Source organism: Episyrphus balteatus, chromosome 2 (assembly GCF_945859705.1).
Source record: "Episyrphus balteatus chromosome 2, idEpiBalt1.1, whole genome shotgun sequence".
Classification (NCBI taxonomy): Eukaryota; Metazoa; Arthropoda; class Insecta; order Diptera; family Syrphidae; genus Episyrphus; species Episyrphus balteatus.
Genome location: NC_079135.1, coordinates 56,137,876 through 56,156,496, shown reverse-complemented (window position 1 = coordinate 56,156,496; position 18,621 = coordinate 56,137,876). Strand labels below are relative to the sequence as shown.

Genomic DNA, 18,621 nt, shown 5'->3' with positions numbered 1-18,621 from the left:
TTAGAAGTGGAGTTAGAGAGTATACAAGAACGCTACGTGCAGGTATTGAGGACGTATTTGCAGCATTCGTCGCCACAAAATCCGCAAGCGAGATTAGGTGAACTTTTGTCGCACATACCAGAGGTAATCTAAAGTAACAATTTTTTTTTTTTATTTGATTTTTTACCTATTTATAAAAGTGCCAGTTAGACCAAAAGCTAATAGTCTAGACTTTAGAGGCAAATAAACCCTAAACTAGTTAGAAAGTGTAAACCAAAATTACTCTGGAGTAATTTTAGTAAATACTAAGGACTAAGGGTCGGGATCCGGATTTCCTCCACATTTTTAGTCAGATTTATACCTATTTGTTCACTTATCAATTTGTAGTTTGACATTTTCAAATTTTGTTTGAAAAGTGAAAAAAGCAAAAAATGTTTCTTGCAATATTCTTTTGTTATTAATAAAACCACCATTACGAATATATTTTCTTTTATATTATATTCCACCAGATGTATTTCTTCCATTATTTCGTTAATTCTTCACTTTTTAAAACCTTTTCCAAAATCAAATTGAAAACTGAATAAAAGAATTTTTCAGCTAGTGTTCTTCATCAATGTAAGAAAATACAGTGACAGATACAAAAATCCTTTTTTTTCTACGCCGCCGATGGCGATGGGATATTTTTAGTTCAAAATTATATAATCAAACTAATAGTAGGGGAGCCCGAGATGCTAAATTTGCAGTTACTCGAGCGTCATGGGGATCTTTTGGATTGCGAAGATTAGGTTCTAAAACGAAAAAAAGTATATGGAAGTTTTCCATTTAAGTGGGGAAAAGAGCTTATGAACACGTAAAGAAAATGTAAAAAAAAACTGTCACATTGAAATACTCGAGCGCGTCAGATATTATAGAGTATACTCGCATCGACTTTGTGATAACCGATAAATATTAATCTGACGATAAGGTGGCTAAAAAAAGCGGTAGAAAAAATTTAAAAAAAAAAATTTATTCGAGCGTGTCAGATTTTGAGAGGGCACGTTCAGTGAACTCTAAATAATGTTCAATTTGAATAACTGACGATTTGGAAGTGGCCTACACTTATAAATCATTTTTGAAAATGTAAAAAGAAATTGTTAGCTTAAGTTACTCGAGCGCGTCAGATTTTTCTACTGTAGGTTCAGCTCGATGTCAGAGTCACCCTAAATGATAATCTGATATTTATGTTAAGGAGTATTGCTAATCTGACAATTTGAAAAAAAAAAAAAATAATGAAACAATTTTTGAATAAAACAATCTTTTTCGTTTCTTCTGGTTATTACTGGATGTGATACAAAATTTGCATACTACATATGTATTATATACAAAGGTTGATCAATAATTTAATATTCATCATCACTGGATTCGTCTTCCAGGTTGGTTTCAACCATTGAATAATTACAAATAGAAGTGGACACCCAGGGAAACTTCCGCTGTAAAGTTGCTGTCGCTAATATCGTGCGTTGAATTAAAAAAGCAAATCCAACAATCCAAAAGCAAAGCCAACAATCCAAAAGCAAATCCAGCAACCCAAAATCAAATCCTAAACAGCTTATACATATAGATAAATGTTTTCCTATTTCAAAAAGTGGAGATAGCCTAGAGGATAAGGTGAATGTCTGTTAAGTTAACCTGCCTAGGTTCGAATCTGACGGGAAATTGAGATTGTTTTTTTTTTTTTACATTACTAAAATAAAAATTAATTAAATTTCTCAAAAAAAATCTCCGCAAAAAAAAAAAAACAATTTCAAATTTTACCGGTATTCGAACCTAGGCCAGTAGGAGTAAAAGGCATCGTCCTTGTTCTCTAGACTAATATGACTTTTCAATATACGAAAACTTATATCAATATAAGCTCTTTGATATGTATATAATCCAGTCAAATAAGGGTTTAACCTCGGAATGAATGTTAGTAGAAATTTTTTTTGCTCAATATCTTCCTTTTGCCATTCTATAACATATCTCAAAAGTCTAGAAAAATCTCATGTCCGCTTGTCGCGATTTCAAGGTCAAGTCGCGAAATGGAGATTTTCAAAATTAGCAAAAATAGGCTATGGTATTATATACACATATGATACATGATTTCAAGGTATTTTTTAATGCTTATTCCAAAAAATCTAAAATCAAGACAATCTGACGTCTCTGGAAAAAGTTATACCTGTTTTTCATCTGTCAACTCATATTATTATAACAGTTGCAAACTTACTGCCGAAAAACCCTTAAAAGTTATGGTAGATGAACCAAATTTTGCATGAAGATTTTAGAATTCATCATTATTAAAAATCAAAACAATCTATTACAAATAATATATATAACTACGAAATAATGGTATTTTTTGATGGAGGGGCAAATTTTAGGATATGCACTAAAGAAGATTCTTGTTCATCTTAGGAATAAGTGCTAGTAGGCTAATTTTTTCATTTTAATCTTTGTTTGGATATTCTTTAACTACCCTCAAAAATCTAAAAAAATCTCATGTCCGCAAGTCCTGATTTTCTTGGTTTGAAAAAAGGGTGCAGATTTTAAAAAATTAATAAGAAAAGTTTAAATTTTTATATGTATACCAACATAGGCGACATGATTTAAAGGTATTTTTTAACACTTATTCCAACAAAACACACAAACAAGTCAACCTGACCATCCCTGAAAAGTAATGCACCTTATTCATGTTGATCTGACACAAATATCTAAAGTGTAGTTTTTCAATTTTTTAAAATCTGCACCTTATTTTCAAACCAAGAAAATTAGGACTTGCGGACATGAGATTTTTTTTAGATTTTTGAGGGTAGTTAAAGAATATCCAAACAAAGATTAAAATGAAAAAATTAGCCTATTAACACTTATTCCTAAGATGAACAAGAATCTTCTTTAGTGGATATCCTAAAATTTGCCCCTCCATCAAAAAATACCATTATTTCGTAGGTATATATATTTTTTGTAATGGATTGTTTTGATTTTTAATAATGATGGATTCTAAAATCTTCATGCAAAATTTGGTTCATCTACCATAACTTTTAAGGGTTTTTCGGCAGTAAGTTTGCAACTGTTATAATAATATGAGTTGACAGATGAAAAACAGGTATAACTTTTTCCAGAGACGTCAGATTGTCTTGATTTTAGATTTTTTGGAATTAGCATTAAAAAATACCTTGAAATCATGTATCATATGTGTATATAATACCATAGCCTATTTTTGCTAATTTTGAAAATCTCCATTTCGCGACTTGACCTTGAAATCGCGACAAGCGGACATGAGATTTTTCTAGACTTTTGAGATATGTTATAGAATGGCAAAAGGAAGATATTGAGCAAAAAAAATTTCTACTAACATTCATTCCGAGATTTACCCCTTTTTTCTCCTTATTTGACTGTATTAATAATAATAATTATTAATTTTTTTATGAAGGTTTAAAAAAATTATTAGTTAAGACTCAACTCGAAAATACATAACAGTTGAGGCGCAAACATGTAGTTCATCTATCTTCCGGTACTCTTGTAGTTGCAGAGTAATCTGCGGTGTCACTTCTATTTGTACACAGAGAAAAATATGACCCGCTAAAAACTAACAGATTGCCATATTGTTTTACCGTCCATACATTTCATAATTAAATCTTATTAAAATCAACGATTAATAAGGTTTTTTTAAGGAGATTTCTTATTATTTTTATAGAGAAAATCTTATTAAAATTTCACTGAAAAGTTGATTTTTTTTTGCAACTTAGCACTAGAACAAAAATCGCGATCAATATTTTCATGGCAGGTTGGTTCAGGTGGTAAGGTGGGCGACTAATGATTTGAAGTCTCCAGTTCGATTCCCAGCCTGGTCATCGTTTTTTTTATTTTTTTGCAGATTTTAAAACAATAAGGAAAACCCGATTGTTTTAATAAGGTTTCCTTCTTCGATGAAAACCATAGAGAAATCTTATTGTTTTTGTTCTATTTTATGTGGTCTATTTTTCTCTGTGTAATTATTCAATGGTTTCAACTTCTTCAACTTCGTCGTCATCTTGTGTTTCTGTAAGCAAGAATGGTTATGATACCTGTTAAAAGTACACGTACCTGAATTCATAAGTTTTACGAAAGAAAAAACTACCCCAAATCTAAGAACATTACGTAATGACCAGACGATCAGAGCTTCTATATTTATTAAAGATGGGACTTTTGCCATAAAGTTAAGAATGTCACGTTATTTCTCGATATACAAAAATTTAAGTATTAGAGCGGTGTGGATATTTTCCAGTCATGAATTCCATAGAAAACGCCTTTTGAAGCTTATTCCCTTTGGCATGTTTCTTTTTATCAAATTTTATGAATTCTTTTAATTTTTTTTAGTCAATCCGTATTCCCATAATAAGTGTAAGTAAATGAGACAAAAAAATTTAAGACATTTCGACAAACAAGTTAAAAATTCAGCAACATGAACCAAAAAATTGTATTTTTTTTACTGTACATTCATGCTTTATCGATAATTTTGGCTATATTGCCCCATGATAACCGTCAGATTATTATGTTTTTCGTGTTCCTGGTAAAATTCCCTTCAGAATAAAAAAAATTAATCGCGCTCGAGTATTTCGAGGTGACGTTTTTTTTACAACTTTGTGACTCCCCCATTTTCTTATGCCCCGCTCAAATTGTCAGATTATTAAAATATACACTTTTCTGGATGTACTTAACCTACCATTTCTTATTCTGACGCCCTCGAGTATTTCCGAGGATCGATTTTTTTTTACTAATCTGACAAAGAAAACCACCGCACAGTGGCCCGTTTTCACTTTTTTGCTTGCAAAATTAATATCTTTTAAACAAATAAAGACATCGCCACAATTTTTTTTTTATCTTGAAGGAAATTTCCAAGGCTATGAAAATTGTGAGTTTCAAAAAAAAAACTTTACAGGGTGTTTCAGAATTTGGTGTTAAAATAAGAAGTTTTAGATAAGGTTGTAAACATAATGGTATTTTGATTACAATCATCAAAAATCAATTTCTGAAGTAATCTGAGTTAAGTGACACAGTGGGGAAAAAGGAAAGGAACCAATTCGAGTGAAACAGTGGGGAGAAAAGTATTTTTTTTTTGTTTTTTATTTTTATGCAATTTTTTTATTTTTCTTTATAGAAGAGTACATTTATAATGTATTTCAGTGATATACTACAAGTCAAACAGTGGAAAAAGATAAAAGTAACAAATTAAGACATAAAAAACACTAGATTTCTTTAAAACTATCATCTAAGTCCGGGGTAATTTGTAATAAACTCATCATTTCTGGAGAGTATTGTTCTTGCAGATCTTTTTGGTTTCTTACATGCCTTAAGGAAGAAATAGGTGTATCCGATGAGGTTGCAAGCATGTTAAGTAGGTCTTCATTCTGCCGAATCCTTGAAACTTTGCACGTATTTTGATATCTGTACTTCTTGTGGTCTTTAACTTTGCACTCCTGGGCTTCTTCTGACAGTTCTCCAAGTGGAAGTGATTTATATTCGATGATATTTTGACTATGGACCATTATTTTGTGAAGAGTAGGCGTGAATAGTTTTTCAGGATACTTTTTTTAGAAGCTCTGCTGTTTTCTTAGCATACTCTCCAAATTTAACTGCATTCACTACTTCCCTGCAATTCAAAACATTAACATTCAGTAGGTATTATTTTCAGCATCATAATAACTTCTCCATTGACTCCAGTTATTCGAGCGGTTGCATCTGATTGTTCTCCTTGAAGTGTTTCTATTATTAGTATTTCCATAGCCTTTCTTTGGTTTATCCATATCAAGTCCAAGCTCTTCTCGAAAACGCGTTTGGATCGCTTGTTTTCTTCTCTTTTCCACCTCCTTGGTCCCAATATATTCATAAAAAATCATGTTATTGAAATCCACCACTTACAAAACAAAGAACTCTAATTTTCCAAGATTTTATTTTCACACATGAAAAAAAAATGTCGAAAAAATGACTGACCTTTTCAAATCAAATCGCTCTAGCTCAGTTGGATGCAAAATGACACAGCTGAGCTTTTGGATTTTTATTAAGAAATATATAAGGATTTTGAATCAGCTGAGCTTGGTTTGATTACGTAGGAATCTTTTTTTTTTCTATGCAATTTGAAGTCGAAAAAGTGTGCAAAAAAACAGTGTTTCAAAAACATTAAATTAAACAATTAAAAAATAAATTTTTTAATTTTTTTTTTAATTTTTGGTTTGGTTTATTTACACAGCATTTGAAAAAAAAAAATAAAAATCAAAACGTTTTAGGAGCCCTCTTCCTAGTTTTAACACTCAAAGCTAAGAAAAAAAAATAAAAAAACAAAATTTTTTTTCATAGTAAAAAATTATTAACTTTGACTTGATCTATAAGGCACACCAATAACCCAAATTGAAAATTTTTTTCGAATATTCGAGCTTCAACCATTTGTGAATCCAGTGATCTAAAAGTTTTTCATTATCGAATCGAACCACCCGAAAAATGAATATTGCAAGCACTTTTGTCTAAATGGGCCACTGTGCACCGTATCAAGCTTTTTTATTTGGTAGGAGAACATTACTAAGTACAAGCTTTCTCCCCATATGATTTTCTGACGCGCTCGAGTAACGCGCGAAATCCCTTCCTGGGCTCCCCTACTATAAAAGTGTGTGTCAGTTAGGCTGAACAAAACCGATCAGGTGAACACTGATGACAATACCAAAAGTAAAACTAATTAACGAACGCTTATTATGCTTCATAATGTTAGGATAAAAGGTAGGTATAGTTGAAAACGAATGTGGGATTTTCTAACTGAATCTGCGCACAAATCGACTAAAATTCTTAAATATTTCTTAGCTCGGCTAAACTTTTGCGACAGATAGTTTTGTATGGGAGCTTAAATTTAGCACCCTGCGTACTGGGGTTAAGGAAATAACAAGAAAATATTAAAAAATAAACGAAAGTATTAACATCAATTCTATATCAGAGGTGCGTTCTTTTTCTAACAATAGTCAAGTATGGTTGTTATGTCAAAAAATATTGTTGATGTGTCATTGTTAGAAATTGTTGGGTTTTTTACAAATCATTTAGGAACGATTTATTGTTAGAAATTGTTGAACTGTCAAATAAAAAAATTGTTTTCAGAATACTTTTTTTTTGCATAATTGTAACAAAAAATAATGTTTTTTTAATCAAAATAAATTTTATCGCATCATAAAGGCTTGGCCACACCGGAGGGTATGCGGTAGCGGTACGGGTAGCGGTAACGATATTTGTATGAAAAAAATTCCACATCTGAACGTTGATATGTCAGTTTGGAATTTTTTTCATACAAGTACCGTTACCTCTACCTGTACCGCTACCGCATACCCTCCGGTGTGGCCAAGCCTTAAAATTACAAAAATCTATTATTATTTTCATTTTTTCCGCTTATTTCAAAAGAAAAAAATCTTTTAGTTCGTTTTGTAAACAAAACATCCACTTTGACACATCAACAATCTCATGAATGTTCAACTCATATCATGGAGGTGAGTTGGAAACTATTTTGTAGTTTAGGAACGACAAAAGTTAACGATAGTTAACTTTTGTCGCAGCTCAGGTCAATGCAAACATTTTCGCAGAGTTAGTAGTGACAAACAGGAAAGCGTTAATTTACAGGCCGCCTCCACTGGGCATGAACGATGCCCGGTTCATGAACATGTCTTGAAAAAATCTAATGGAGGCAGAAAAATCCATGCCCACATAGACATCTTGTCGAAGAATCTCGCTTTTTGAACATGACATGAGCGTTGTTCAAATCATGGACATGATTCTGACGTTTCGTGTGCGTGTAAGGTTTTTTCTTGAATGTAGAAGTAAAACGAGTCATTCTACCTCTACATTCAAGAGAAAACCTTACACGTACACGAAAGATAAAATGCAACGACATGACATAATTTGCCCTGCGAAAAAAATTGTTCTGTTTGTGAATTGGATTGTGGTTGTGATGTTGGGCAGCTGTATGCTCAGTGGAGTCGCTGTGTTAGGATTTTGTTTTGCCGGAAAATAAGGTAATGTTATTGTTGCTGTTTTGTTTTGCCTCCAATTTTTTCCGAAATAAAACCCAATAGTTTTCTTGTGAAAGATCTATATATGTATTTCGGCAAACAAGTGCCATCATCAGGATTTAACAAAATATACAAGAAAACAATATAAATTATATCTAATGAATACAATAAATAATAAAAAGATAAAATTATAAATAGTTAAGTTTAGTATATCACAAATTTACTTTTTTAGAATTTACTTCAACAAAAACTTCAAAATTAAAACAAAAACAATTACAGCTGTTAGCCCCCATCACGATGTGCAGTGTTTACACGGTCTGTAGTGTTTAGACTGTGTGTAGTGTAAACACGATCATTTGTCGCTCGTTGTAAATTTTCATTATTTCCATATGAGATGAGATTAGGAGTCCTATTACGACTTGCGAATCGCTAAACAAAATTGGCAAATCAAAGTAATTGAGCCTGGAATAAGTGATTCAGTGTTTTAAAAATGATATTGAATACATTATGGGATAAACATCGTAGTTTTCTAATCAGAATACCACGACATGAGTGTTTCCCAGATCGTTTGTTTTGAGTCGAACGTTTGACTCGCGAGTCATAATAGGGCCCTAAAATATGTATTTGCGTAATCTTTTTTGTCCGTTTTGAAGTTACACGCATCTTCTCCAATTTTAACTATTTGGTTTACTTCATGAACCTGTAACTTGAATTTATTGCGCTCATCTCAATATTTTGGTGTTATCGAAATTAAAAGAGTAGCAAGTTTGTTGCTTGTGGTTAGCCAGTGCTGCAATACTTTTCAAATAAGCGGTCCCTGTGTCAACCTTATCACATTCATTTGAGTTCCAGTCTCTTGCACAATTTTTTGAATTGTTTCACCAATGTATTTTTTTGGGCAGTCTTCACATGGAACAAAATAAACAACACCTGACTTTTGCGTCAGAAGCAGTTTATGTTTCATGTTGGCAAAGAAATTTGAAACTTTTTTACTGGTTTCATAGCTACCTTAATATTTGAAACGAAATATTCGCAGGATTTGGCCAAAGATTCCGTAAGATCTAGAACATAAGACATTAATGAATAGATTTTAGCTGGTTCAACAGTTGTTTGGGTTGAAGTTTCATCTGTTGATAAATAAGGATAGCTACTGCTGTCAAATCTTCTCGTTTCCGAACTTCTATTGGAGTTGTTTTAACGTACCGATGAAATAAGTTTGTTGATGACATAAATTGGAAAAAGTTTCGTAGTAGCGAGTAAAATCATCAAAACTTTTTTTTATCTTTGCAATTTTTCTTGCGTTAGGTGTAGGGCTAATGTACTTCTATTTGTTTTCAAAAATGTTGTTTTTGAGTAATTTACATAAAAACCTAAAATTTTAATATAGTTTTATTTTAGTTTTAACATTTCTCTTAACAACTTAACAACATTTGCTTCTGTAATATTAGCCCCGTTCCTTTGGAGGTTGGGTTGAGTTTGTTTACTCATGAGCAGATCTAGTACTACAATTAACACATGATCTTCTACTCGAAGATATAGGAATTTGTAGTTGTTGTACTAGATTTCTACTTTGAGTAATCTGCCACCTTCAATGGAACAGGGTTATTATTTATGTAAGTCGTAAGTTCCTAAGTCAGACCAAGAAAAAAGATATTTTTGATAAATGTTTCTGAAAAACCCAAGCAAATTAAAATGAAATGTTAAGGAATTTTATATCTTACTACGGTTTCAATTACTCTTATAAAACTCAAAGATAAAAGTCTATGTTTTTCTTAGTAAAATCCTTGGTTAGCACGATTTTTCAGTGCAGACTTTTTTTCGTTTGAAATATCATTTTGAAAGTTGCTTCATTGTATATTTATTCCTATAGTACTCTCATGAAGTAGAATTTTCTGTTTTGCGTGGCCACCGGTGGAATCGCTAGTTTATTTTATATTTGAACCTTATGCAGGAAATTGAAATGCAGATCTACCAAATGATGTCGCTTAAGTTTTTTCTTCGATTGATAGTACTATAGAAATATATACAATGATTGCTTTTTAGACATCTACTTGTTATCCGATTTGTCTTAGGTTTTTGATACCTACTGCAAGCGCAAAGTATAAAATATTTAAGGTTAAAAGTTTAAATGACTGGAAATTTTATTGAGTTTTCTACTATAAAGTTTATTTTTTATCAAATTAAAAAAAAAACCAGAGCGGACATAAATCTAATGTTTGTAGCGTTTTATTTGTTTAAGAATTTTTAAACTTTATTACTTCCAGAGAAATCGCTAACACCATTCTATGTTTTTTGTAGATTCAAGCAGCTGCTAGTTTGTTACTGGAAAGTAAAATGTTTTACGTACCATTCGTCCTAAATTCAGCTAGTATAAGGTAGCAAATGCAGGAGCGTGGACTCATTTCGATGGATGATGATCCACAATCACCGCCTCCGCCACTACCAACTCCACCACAAAAGATAATGTTACATCATTCACTATCCTCAACATCATCATCAATTTCTAATCAGCAACAACATCATGGTTATAGAAATTTACAAGAACTATCACTGTCAACAACTGCAATAAATCAGCAACAGCAGCAACAACTTAAAGATATAAAACCAACACTGCCAGTTCAGTCTTTGTTGAAATCCTCGCTACTTGCATCATCTTCATCATCATCGTCATCATCATCGTCGTCGACAACAACGTCGACTGCAACTACAATGCAATATCAAGAGACTAAACGGCAAGACCAACAACAAACAAATGCAACAGAACTGCCCATCCAACAATATAAGTCAATTTTACACACGCATTTAATGTCAAAACAGGCATCATCGTCGTCGTCTTCCTCGACAAGTGGATCAAATTCAACATCAACATCAACAAGTTCGGCATCTTCAGGCGGAACAATGAATCTTATGAACACTAATCAACCTGCTAGCCGCAACCACTTGCAGGATATTGTGTCCCATGCACACATCCAACAATACACACTGCCAACAACGAAGCAACATCATCTAAATCAACACCACCAGATGCAGGGTCATCAAAATAAGACACCAACATCTTCGACAATGACGACGACGTTGCTGCCACATTTTGTAATATCGACACCTTCAACCACAAACAACGGTAGTAATAGTAATAGCAACAATAACCTAAGCAAGAGTAACACTAATTGTGTTACCGATGTAAGTAATAGTCTAAGTTATAGTAGTCTAAGTAGTAGTAATAAGAATAACAACGTTAACAGCTGTCCAAAGAGTTCGTCAACCTCATATCAAGTTTCGACACCAACCACTAGCCACCCAACTGCAACCACTGCCACAGCAACGACACAAACCCAAACTGATGATGTAGGTTTAGGTGTAGGTGTTGGTGAAAGCGGAAATGCTACACTCAGCTGTAGCTCCAGCTCCAGTAGTCATCACTTACAAATGGTGCCATCTAGCAGTGGAAGTATGGGACCTGGTGTCTTAAATACCCCTGGGGTTAATAGTATGGCTGGCAGTGGTGGTGGTGGGACAATATCGAGGCGCGTTCCTCCTCATCATCATGAAGCTGTTACCGTTGTTGTATTTAAAACAATGTTACCTGATGACTGAATTATAATATAAAGGAGATAAAATGGATTACACATTTTCGTGAATGTGTTTTCCTGTATTTAAACTTTTTTCCTTTTTTAAATATTGATTAAGAAATGAAAAAAGTAATTCTAATTCTTACCTTTTTGTTGGTAGGGCTGCATTATACAGATAAATACATATATAAAATTTTTTCTATATATAGATACTTTACTTTTTTACGCATTGTACATTTTCAATATACTGATTTGTTTGTAGATACATAATTTTATAGAGTTTTTGTTTTTATAATTTTATTTATTAGCTCTTAAAAACAATTTCTGTATTTTTTTTATTTTAATATATTTTATAAGACGAAAGTTATAGATTTTATTAAAGATGTAAGAATCTAAAAAAAAAAAAAAAACTTTAGCTGTTATTATATTGTTTGAGAAGAAAATACACACACTGAAAAGTAGTGAGTATTTTATAAATTTAATAAATATAAATTTATATAAATGAATATATTTTAGTATATTTAATGTGAATAATATATAAGGAATCATATTTGCTGTGTACATAAAAAATAAATTATAAAAAAACTTTAAACAAAAAGGTATAACATACAACCTACATAAATCCAAAATTAATCTATAAACTAAAGAAATACACAATTTTTAATCAAATGTAAAATAGAAAAAAATATTTTAGACATTTTCACAAAAATAAACAAAAAACCATAATATACACAAATTTAAATGATGAAAATAGACATTTAGCAAATATTTATTATGAGGAAGTTCATTACAGTTTTGAGTTACGGGAAAAGTGCATTATTTTCATTGTCAAACATTTCATACAAAAACAACAAGATCTTAAACGTTTGTACAAAGAATTGAGGCATTTCGAGCAGGAGTGGCGTTACTATCTTTTTTTTATTCTTATCTTTATTGTCCTATTATGATGAACATTTATTATGTTGTTAAACGTATAAAGGTAAGTTTTAAGACTTTTCACTTAAAAGAATAAAATTAATTTTTCCTTCGTGATAGTGCGAAAAAAAATAACAATACAAATCGAATTATAATTATTCACTCCTGCTTAATGCCTCAATTATCAATTTTAATTTTCGTTATTTCATTATTTTACTGACTGGTATCACTTTTTTTAAAGTAACTATACCTACTCTGGGGCAGAGATACCCAAAGGAGATGGGAAACTTTCGTACGTTTTACCCCCCAAAACCCATTTGTTTATTTCGTAATCTCTTTTGTATTCGTGAATAAATGTGAAAAACACACATAGTGTAGATACGGTGTTATTACGCACTCCTATCCAAAAATGTATGATTTTTCACGCATACTTAGCCAAAAGCGTCCGTTTTTCACGCATACTTAGCCAAAAATGTCCGACGGAGCTTGTAGGCAAACCAGTATGACGTCAGAAGTTTCCCATCTCCTTCTGTGTATCTCTGCTCTGGGGTAACCATTTAAGCATTTTTGAGTGCTTTATCCTCATAAGCTACCTTGCTTTCGTTTTCAAGAGATCGAAATTAAAAAAAAAAAAACAGGAAAGACGAAAAAGAAACTAGGTTCTATGCAACCTGAAATCTGAAGCAAAGCTATAAATATACCAAGTGCGATGATTTGTTTCTAATGTTTACCGAATAATTTTGTTTGGTGTAACTCCTTTTTTTTTGTAAAATATATCTAAATTTATAAAGTTGTTTGATTACTTGCCAAATTTAATCGATAAACATTACCTATAAATCAAATTTCAGAACTTGGTACCCTTTTGTGTATAATAGCCCCGTTCCTTTGGGAGGTGGCAAAGTACTACTAGTAGTTTACTAGCGATTTTCAATGGAACGCACTTTCAAAACGAATTCAATACAAATCGTATCTACTCGGGAAGAAGAGCATGAGATGATGATAGTACTAGATTAACCAAAACATCTACTATTAGTAGACTTCCACCTCCAATAGAACAGGGCTAAAATCGTAATGCAAAAAGCTTTTGGAAGGGGGTCCTCTTACCTCTTTTATGATTGTTTTTTAGGTTTTAACATTTATATGACATTCCTCTGAACATATTCTATGTTTCTTTTTATTTGGAATATTAAAATGGATTTTTAGCCTCTTAATTCATTTTGATTTTTTTTCAAAAATTACTTCTAAACCTGTCTTAGCTTTTCAAAACGCTACAATGATAAGAAGTGCTACTACAATAGATGTTATAATGAACTCTGTTTAACATTGTGCATGAATGTTAATTGTAAAAGCTCATTTGAACAAGTTCAATATATTGAACAGGCTTGGTTTATATTTGTTCACTACAAGTATTTATTTCTACAAGTATTTATCTCAAATTTTCGTTTTTCCTTTGTATAAAATGAAGTGTTTTAAAACAAAATATGACATTTACAATTGAGAAAAATTAAGTTAACATTTATCGGTAGGTACCTACTTTGATTATTATCTTAGTAGTTGTAATTAGTAGCTTTTCAGTTGATTATGAAATAGAGTTTATATGCGATAGAATAATTTTTAATATCCCTTTTCGAAATATTACCTTTGGACAAATGCTGGCACTAAGTCAAAAAGTCTGATCTATATTCATGTGGATTAATCTGCCTGTAATACTCGAAGTATAAGTTTTGAAGTACTCCTATTCCCATTTCTCACAAAAACAAACAAAAACTATCTCTACTGCGCAAAAATTTAAGGTTCTACAATAAAAAAAATTAAAATAATATAGTATTATTGGTCTGTTACAATTTTCGTTGTTTTTTTTATTGAATGCTTGTATCCTAGATACCTACTATGCTTGTGAAAATAACGGAAGACTGGTAAACAAACTAAAAATGATAACTGCCAAATTATTTCTTTTAGAGAATGCATTTATGTTTTTTATTTAGTAATTGTAACTTGTAAGAAACGCATTAAAAAATACTGAAACATTTGTTCAATCATAACACAGTGAAAAAGTCATAAAATCCCAGCACCAACATTTAAGGGATATTTTTGTGTTATGATGCTTCTGCCGAAGTTTTCAAAAAACGCGATGCAAGAAATGTGGAAAGGAAAATAATATTTAGTAATGAAAAACTAATTTATTAGTACCAACAACCTACTATGAACTGTCGATCGGATAAATCTGAACTAGTAGGTAGTAGTTGCCGTTAATGCCTTCACCACTCTAAAGCTTCCCAACGCACCGTAGATTGGGCTCAAACACCATATACATTATGGCGATCAACAAATGAGCGAATGAACGAACAAATTAAATTTAATGTATTTTTAAAGCTACTTTTTTTTGACAAAATCTACTATAGATGGGAGAAAACTCGAACAAATTATAAAAATTTCTTCAATTTTATCTGAATGAACCTACATAGAGTCATGGAAATTTAAGGATTTTCATATTATTATTGGTTTTCCAAATGGATTTTAGAAGACAACGGGCCTTACCAATAATCAAATTTAAAGCTCAGTTAAATATTTAACTGAGCTTTAAATATTTCTCCATACCAATAACCAATTTAATAGTCAGGTTAAGGGTTAACGCCACGTTAATTTTATAGTTGGGAAACTGAACTATAAACGCACGGTTAAATGTAAACGCACGGTTTGTACTGTCATTTGACAGCAAAAAAAAAATATTTGTCAAGTCACGAGTTGTTGAGAAAAATTAATAACATTGGCGGCAATTTATTAAATAAGAAAATGGAAAAATGTATTGTTTATAAATATTTGTATTTTTATTAATAAATATTCATTACTTTCAGAAAAGGCTGAAAAAGAAAACTAACCCCCTGAATACAATGGTGTAGCTGTGGCTGTAGCTTGTAGCGCAAGTTCAAGAATTCTCAACTTTTTGCTCAGCTGACGCCATTGTTGTTTCCCTCAGTAAAATTTTGGCAGTACTACAAGCCACAGCTACACCATTGTATTCAGCAGGTTAAAAAGAAATAGAACTGCAAATTTTCATCGTCGTACTTCACGACACGATAGAAGAACTTTTTTTAAGCACTTTTGGCTTCCTTGCTTGGGCTCCATTTTTTAACTTTTACAACCAAAATAAAAATATATGAAGATGTAGGTATTTTGTAGTTATGTTTGTGTTCATTATTACATTACATGCATAAAATGTCACTTCAATGATGTCATTTTGACAACAAATGTAATAGATCTGGTAATAGAAGCACAATTAGTTAAACGCGTGTTTATTTTGATTATTAGTATACACCCAATTTAACGCGACGGTAAAATTTAACCCGACGATACTTAAACGTGTGTTTAGCGATTCATTATTGGTAAGGCCCAACATGCATACAAAAGCCATGTGCTGCCAGTTTTGAAAGCCAATTTGATTGATGTCCCCTTTCACTTGAGTGTGCCAGCTCTGATGAAGTCTTCCTCTACTGCGCGCCGCCTCTCTGAATTGAAGTCGAAAACCTTCCGGTCTGGAGCATTTTTATTGGTTTGGCCAGTTAAGTATCCCTCCAGTTTGGCTATGTAATTGTCTTTATACTATTAAAGTTCTTTCGATGACGTTTTATTGAAACAACCGTTTAGTTTATAGGTTACAATCGGACTCTCTGCAGTTCCATAGACCAACCTGGAACTTCTTTAAGAACTTCCAAAATGCATTACTCAGCTTTGACCTACTGAGTTGCATTCTGGAAGTTGGCTTGACCCACTGAGCGTTGCGTCACATTAAGTGTGACATACAACTGCCATTCTGTATAGAGCGGGTCAGCTCTGAGTGCAATATGGGGCATAACAATACAACCCCAACATATCGTTGCTCTGTACCTTCTTCTCCAATCACCATCAATGCAGACCGGACCGCCTTCGTTAAAGCCCATGCTTCTGCATCATAAAGCTGGGATGAGACCTGTATAGAGTCACTTTAGTTGCTCGAGAGTGGGCTTTGCCTTCTCAGACCAAAGTAGCAGCGGTTAGCAAGAGTAATTCTCGTTTAATTTCAACGCTGCTGTTGTCTGTATTTATAGCGAATCCAAGGTAGAATAGTCCTTTAATATCTCGAAGTAATAGCTGTCTTTGGTTACTTTTTTAAAATACGTTGATGTTGGGTTTTATTTCTGACCACAGAATTTTCGAAACATATCTTTCGTTTTTTTTTTTATTTCCTTTACCAAGAACTATGATGCAAAAATCACACTACCTAATAAGGAGTCCGCGAATTGAAAAATATAGTACAAATTATTTAAAAAGGATAAATAAATTTGCTATGATCTGATATTTTTAATTCGTTTATTTCACTGTCAAAATGTTATTTAATGTTAAAACTTATAAGCACATTACAAGGTAATATGTTACATAGTTTTGCAGAAAAAAAACAATCATAATGGAGCCATGCACCTACTAAAATTTTAGGGTTCCGGCTTATTCTGCCTTGATTTTTTTGTCGGCCTCCAAGAGTATCACTGTCTTGAAAAACTGCATTTTACATTAACAAATCGAACTGGCCACAAAATTGTAGGACCCCACCACTCAGGGTCCTTCCTGATTATTTATTTTGAATGGCTGATTTATTTTGAATGGCAATGTTAATATTTATTCGAAACTGCAATTTAAATCGAATCTCATAATAAAAATGCGTTAAATGAACTTTAAATCAAAGAATAATTTTCCTACCGTTCATTGAACTAGATATAATATTTATGTTGAACATTTTTTTTTATTTGCAGCTTTATGTGTAGTTAATTTTTGTTTGATGCATATACATATGTAGATGGATTTATTATATTATCTAACAAAACTGCCACATACAACTTAGAAAATTTTGAATGTAAAATATTTTTACTTTATTTGTAAAAATTCGAACATCCTTTCGAACTCCTAGTTAAATACGATAAAATTAAAATTATATGTATATATAATATTTGAAATAATTTAAAATCTGTACACTTTGTATACACACCATATTATTACAAACAGTTATTATTTGTTGTTGTTTTTTATTAATTTCTAAGTTAATACATTAATACTTTTTTTTTACAAAGTGAATCAAAGAAACTTGCGTTCAGCCATTTACCAATGCGAACAATTAAAAGAAAAATGAAGAGAACTTCAAATTATGTACTCTGAAATCTACTTTAATTATAATTTAATTTTGCTTATTCTGCATTTTTACTCTACATTTATGACTACAAAGATTTTTTAAGTTTGACTTTTGATAGAAAAAATTGATGCAAAATTATTAGGTACTATTATATTTATATTTTATGGAATATCCCACTACTACTATATTATATGTATTTGCTATATTTAAACTACATTATACTACATACATTATTTTCCTTTATATGTTTGTATACAATTTTATTGAGCACATCAAAAGCAATGAAAAAAAATTAAACGACTGATTTGTAGTTTTCTTAATTTAAAAAAAAAAATTAAAAAAAACAAATGAAAAAATAAAAAAGCTGTTAATTAAAAATATTTTTAATATTTTCTTTTCATAGTTTCTTTTTTTTAAGCTTTATTTTAGTTAATCCTTATTTCAACACATCTTTTGCTTTTCCAAAATATTTTCGAGTGCTCTGTTTTTTGAAGTAGTTCAATCCAAAACAACCTTTTAATACAGATTCTTTAGGTGCAGGCACAACCTCAAAATTTAATAAAAATAATATCATATACGCTTTAGCCTTTAATTTGTTAAAAAAAATATTTTCTGGGAATACGTTTTAAACAAGAAATAAAATGGATTAAACCACAAAAATACAATGATGTTATACCCATTCTTTTTGCGTGTCTACCTATTAGACAGTGTCCTATAAGAACACCTATGTATGGTGGACCTAATATGCATTCTGTTTAAATTCAACAAACCCTTTGAACGTTTCAAGTCTATACAAGGCCATATTTGTTTAGTTGCTAAGCAAGTATTAGTCCATCTAAGCTTGGTTTTCTTTAAAGCGTCCTGCTTTAGCATAAGTTTACATGTAGCGAATAACCTCCAAAGATTAAAATGTGCTATTTTTGCAGATATGGACTGTAATAGCAAAATTGAAACCTAAAACCTGAAAGCA

General features: G+C 31.5%; 1 protein-coding gene across 1 annotated transcript in view; it reads left to right on the top strand.

Annotated features, from left to right (window-relative positions):
- LOC129908331 (hormone receptor 4-like) overlaps positions 1–11,878 on the top strand; it is a 59,744-nt gene extending 47,866 nt beyond the window's left edge. Inside the window, 2 exon segments of the mRNA XM_055984749.1 lie at positions 5–123; positions 10,308–11,878. Of these exon segments, the coding sequence (XP_055840724.1) occupies positions 5–123; positions 10,308–11,603 (1,415 nt within the window). The 3' untranslated portion in view covers positions 11,604–11,878.
- The last annotated feature ends 6,743 nt before the right edge of the window (positions 11,879–18,621 follow it).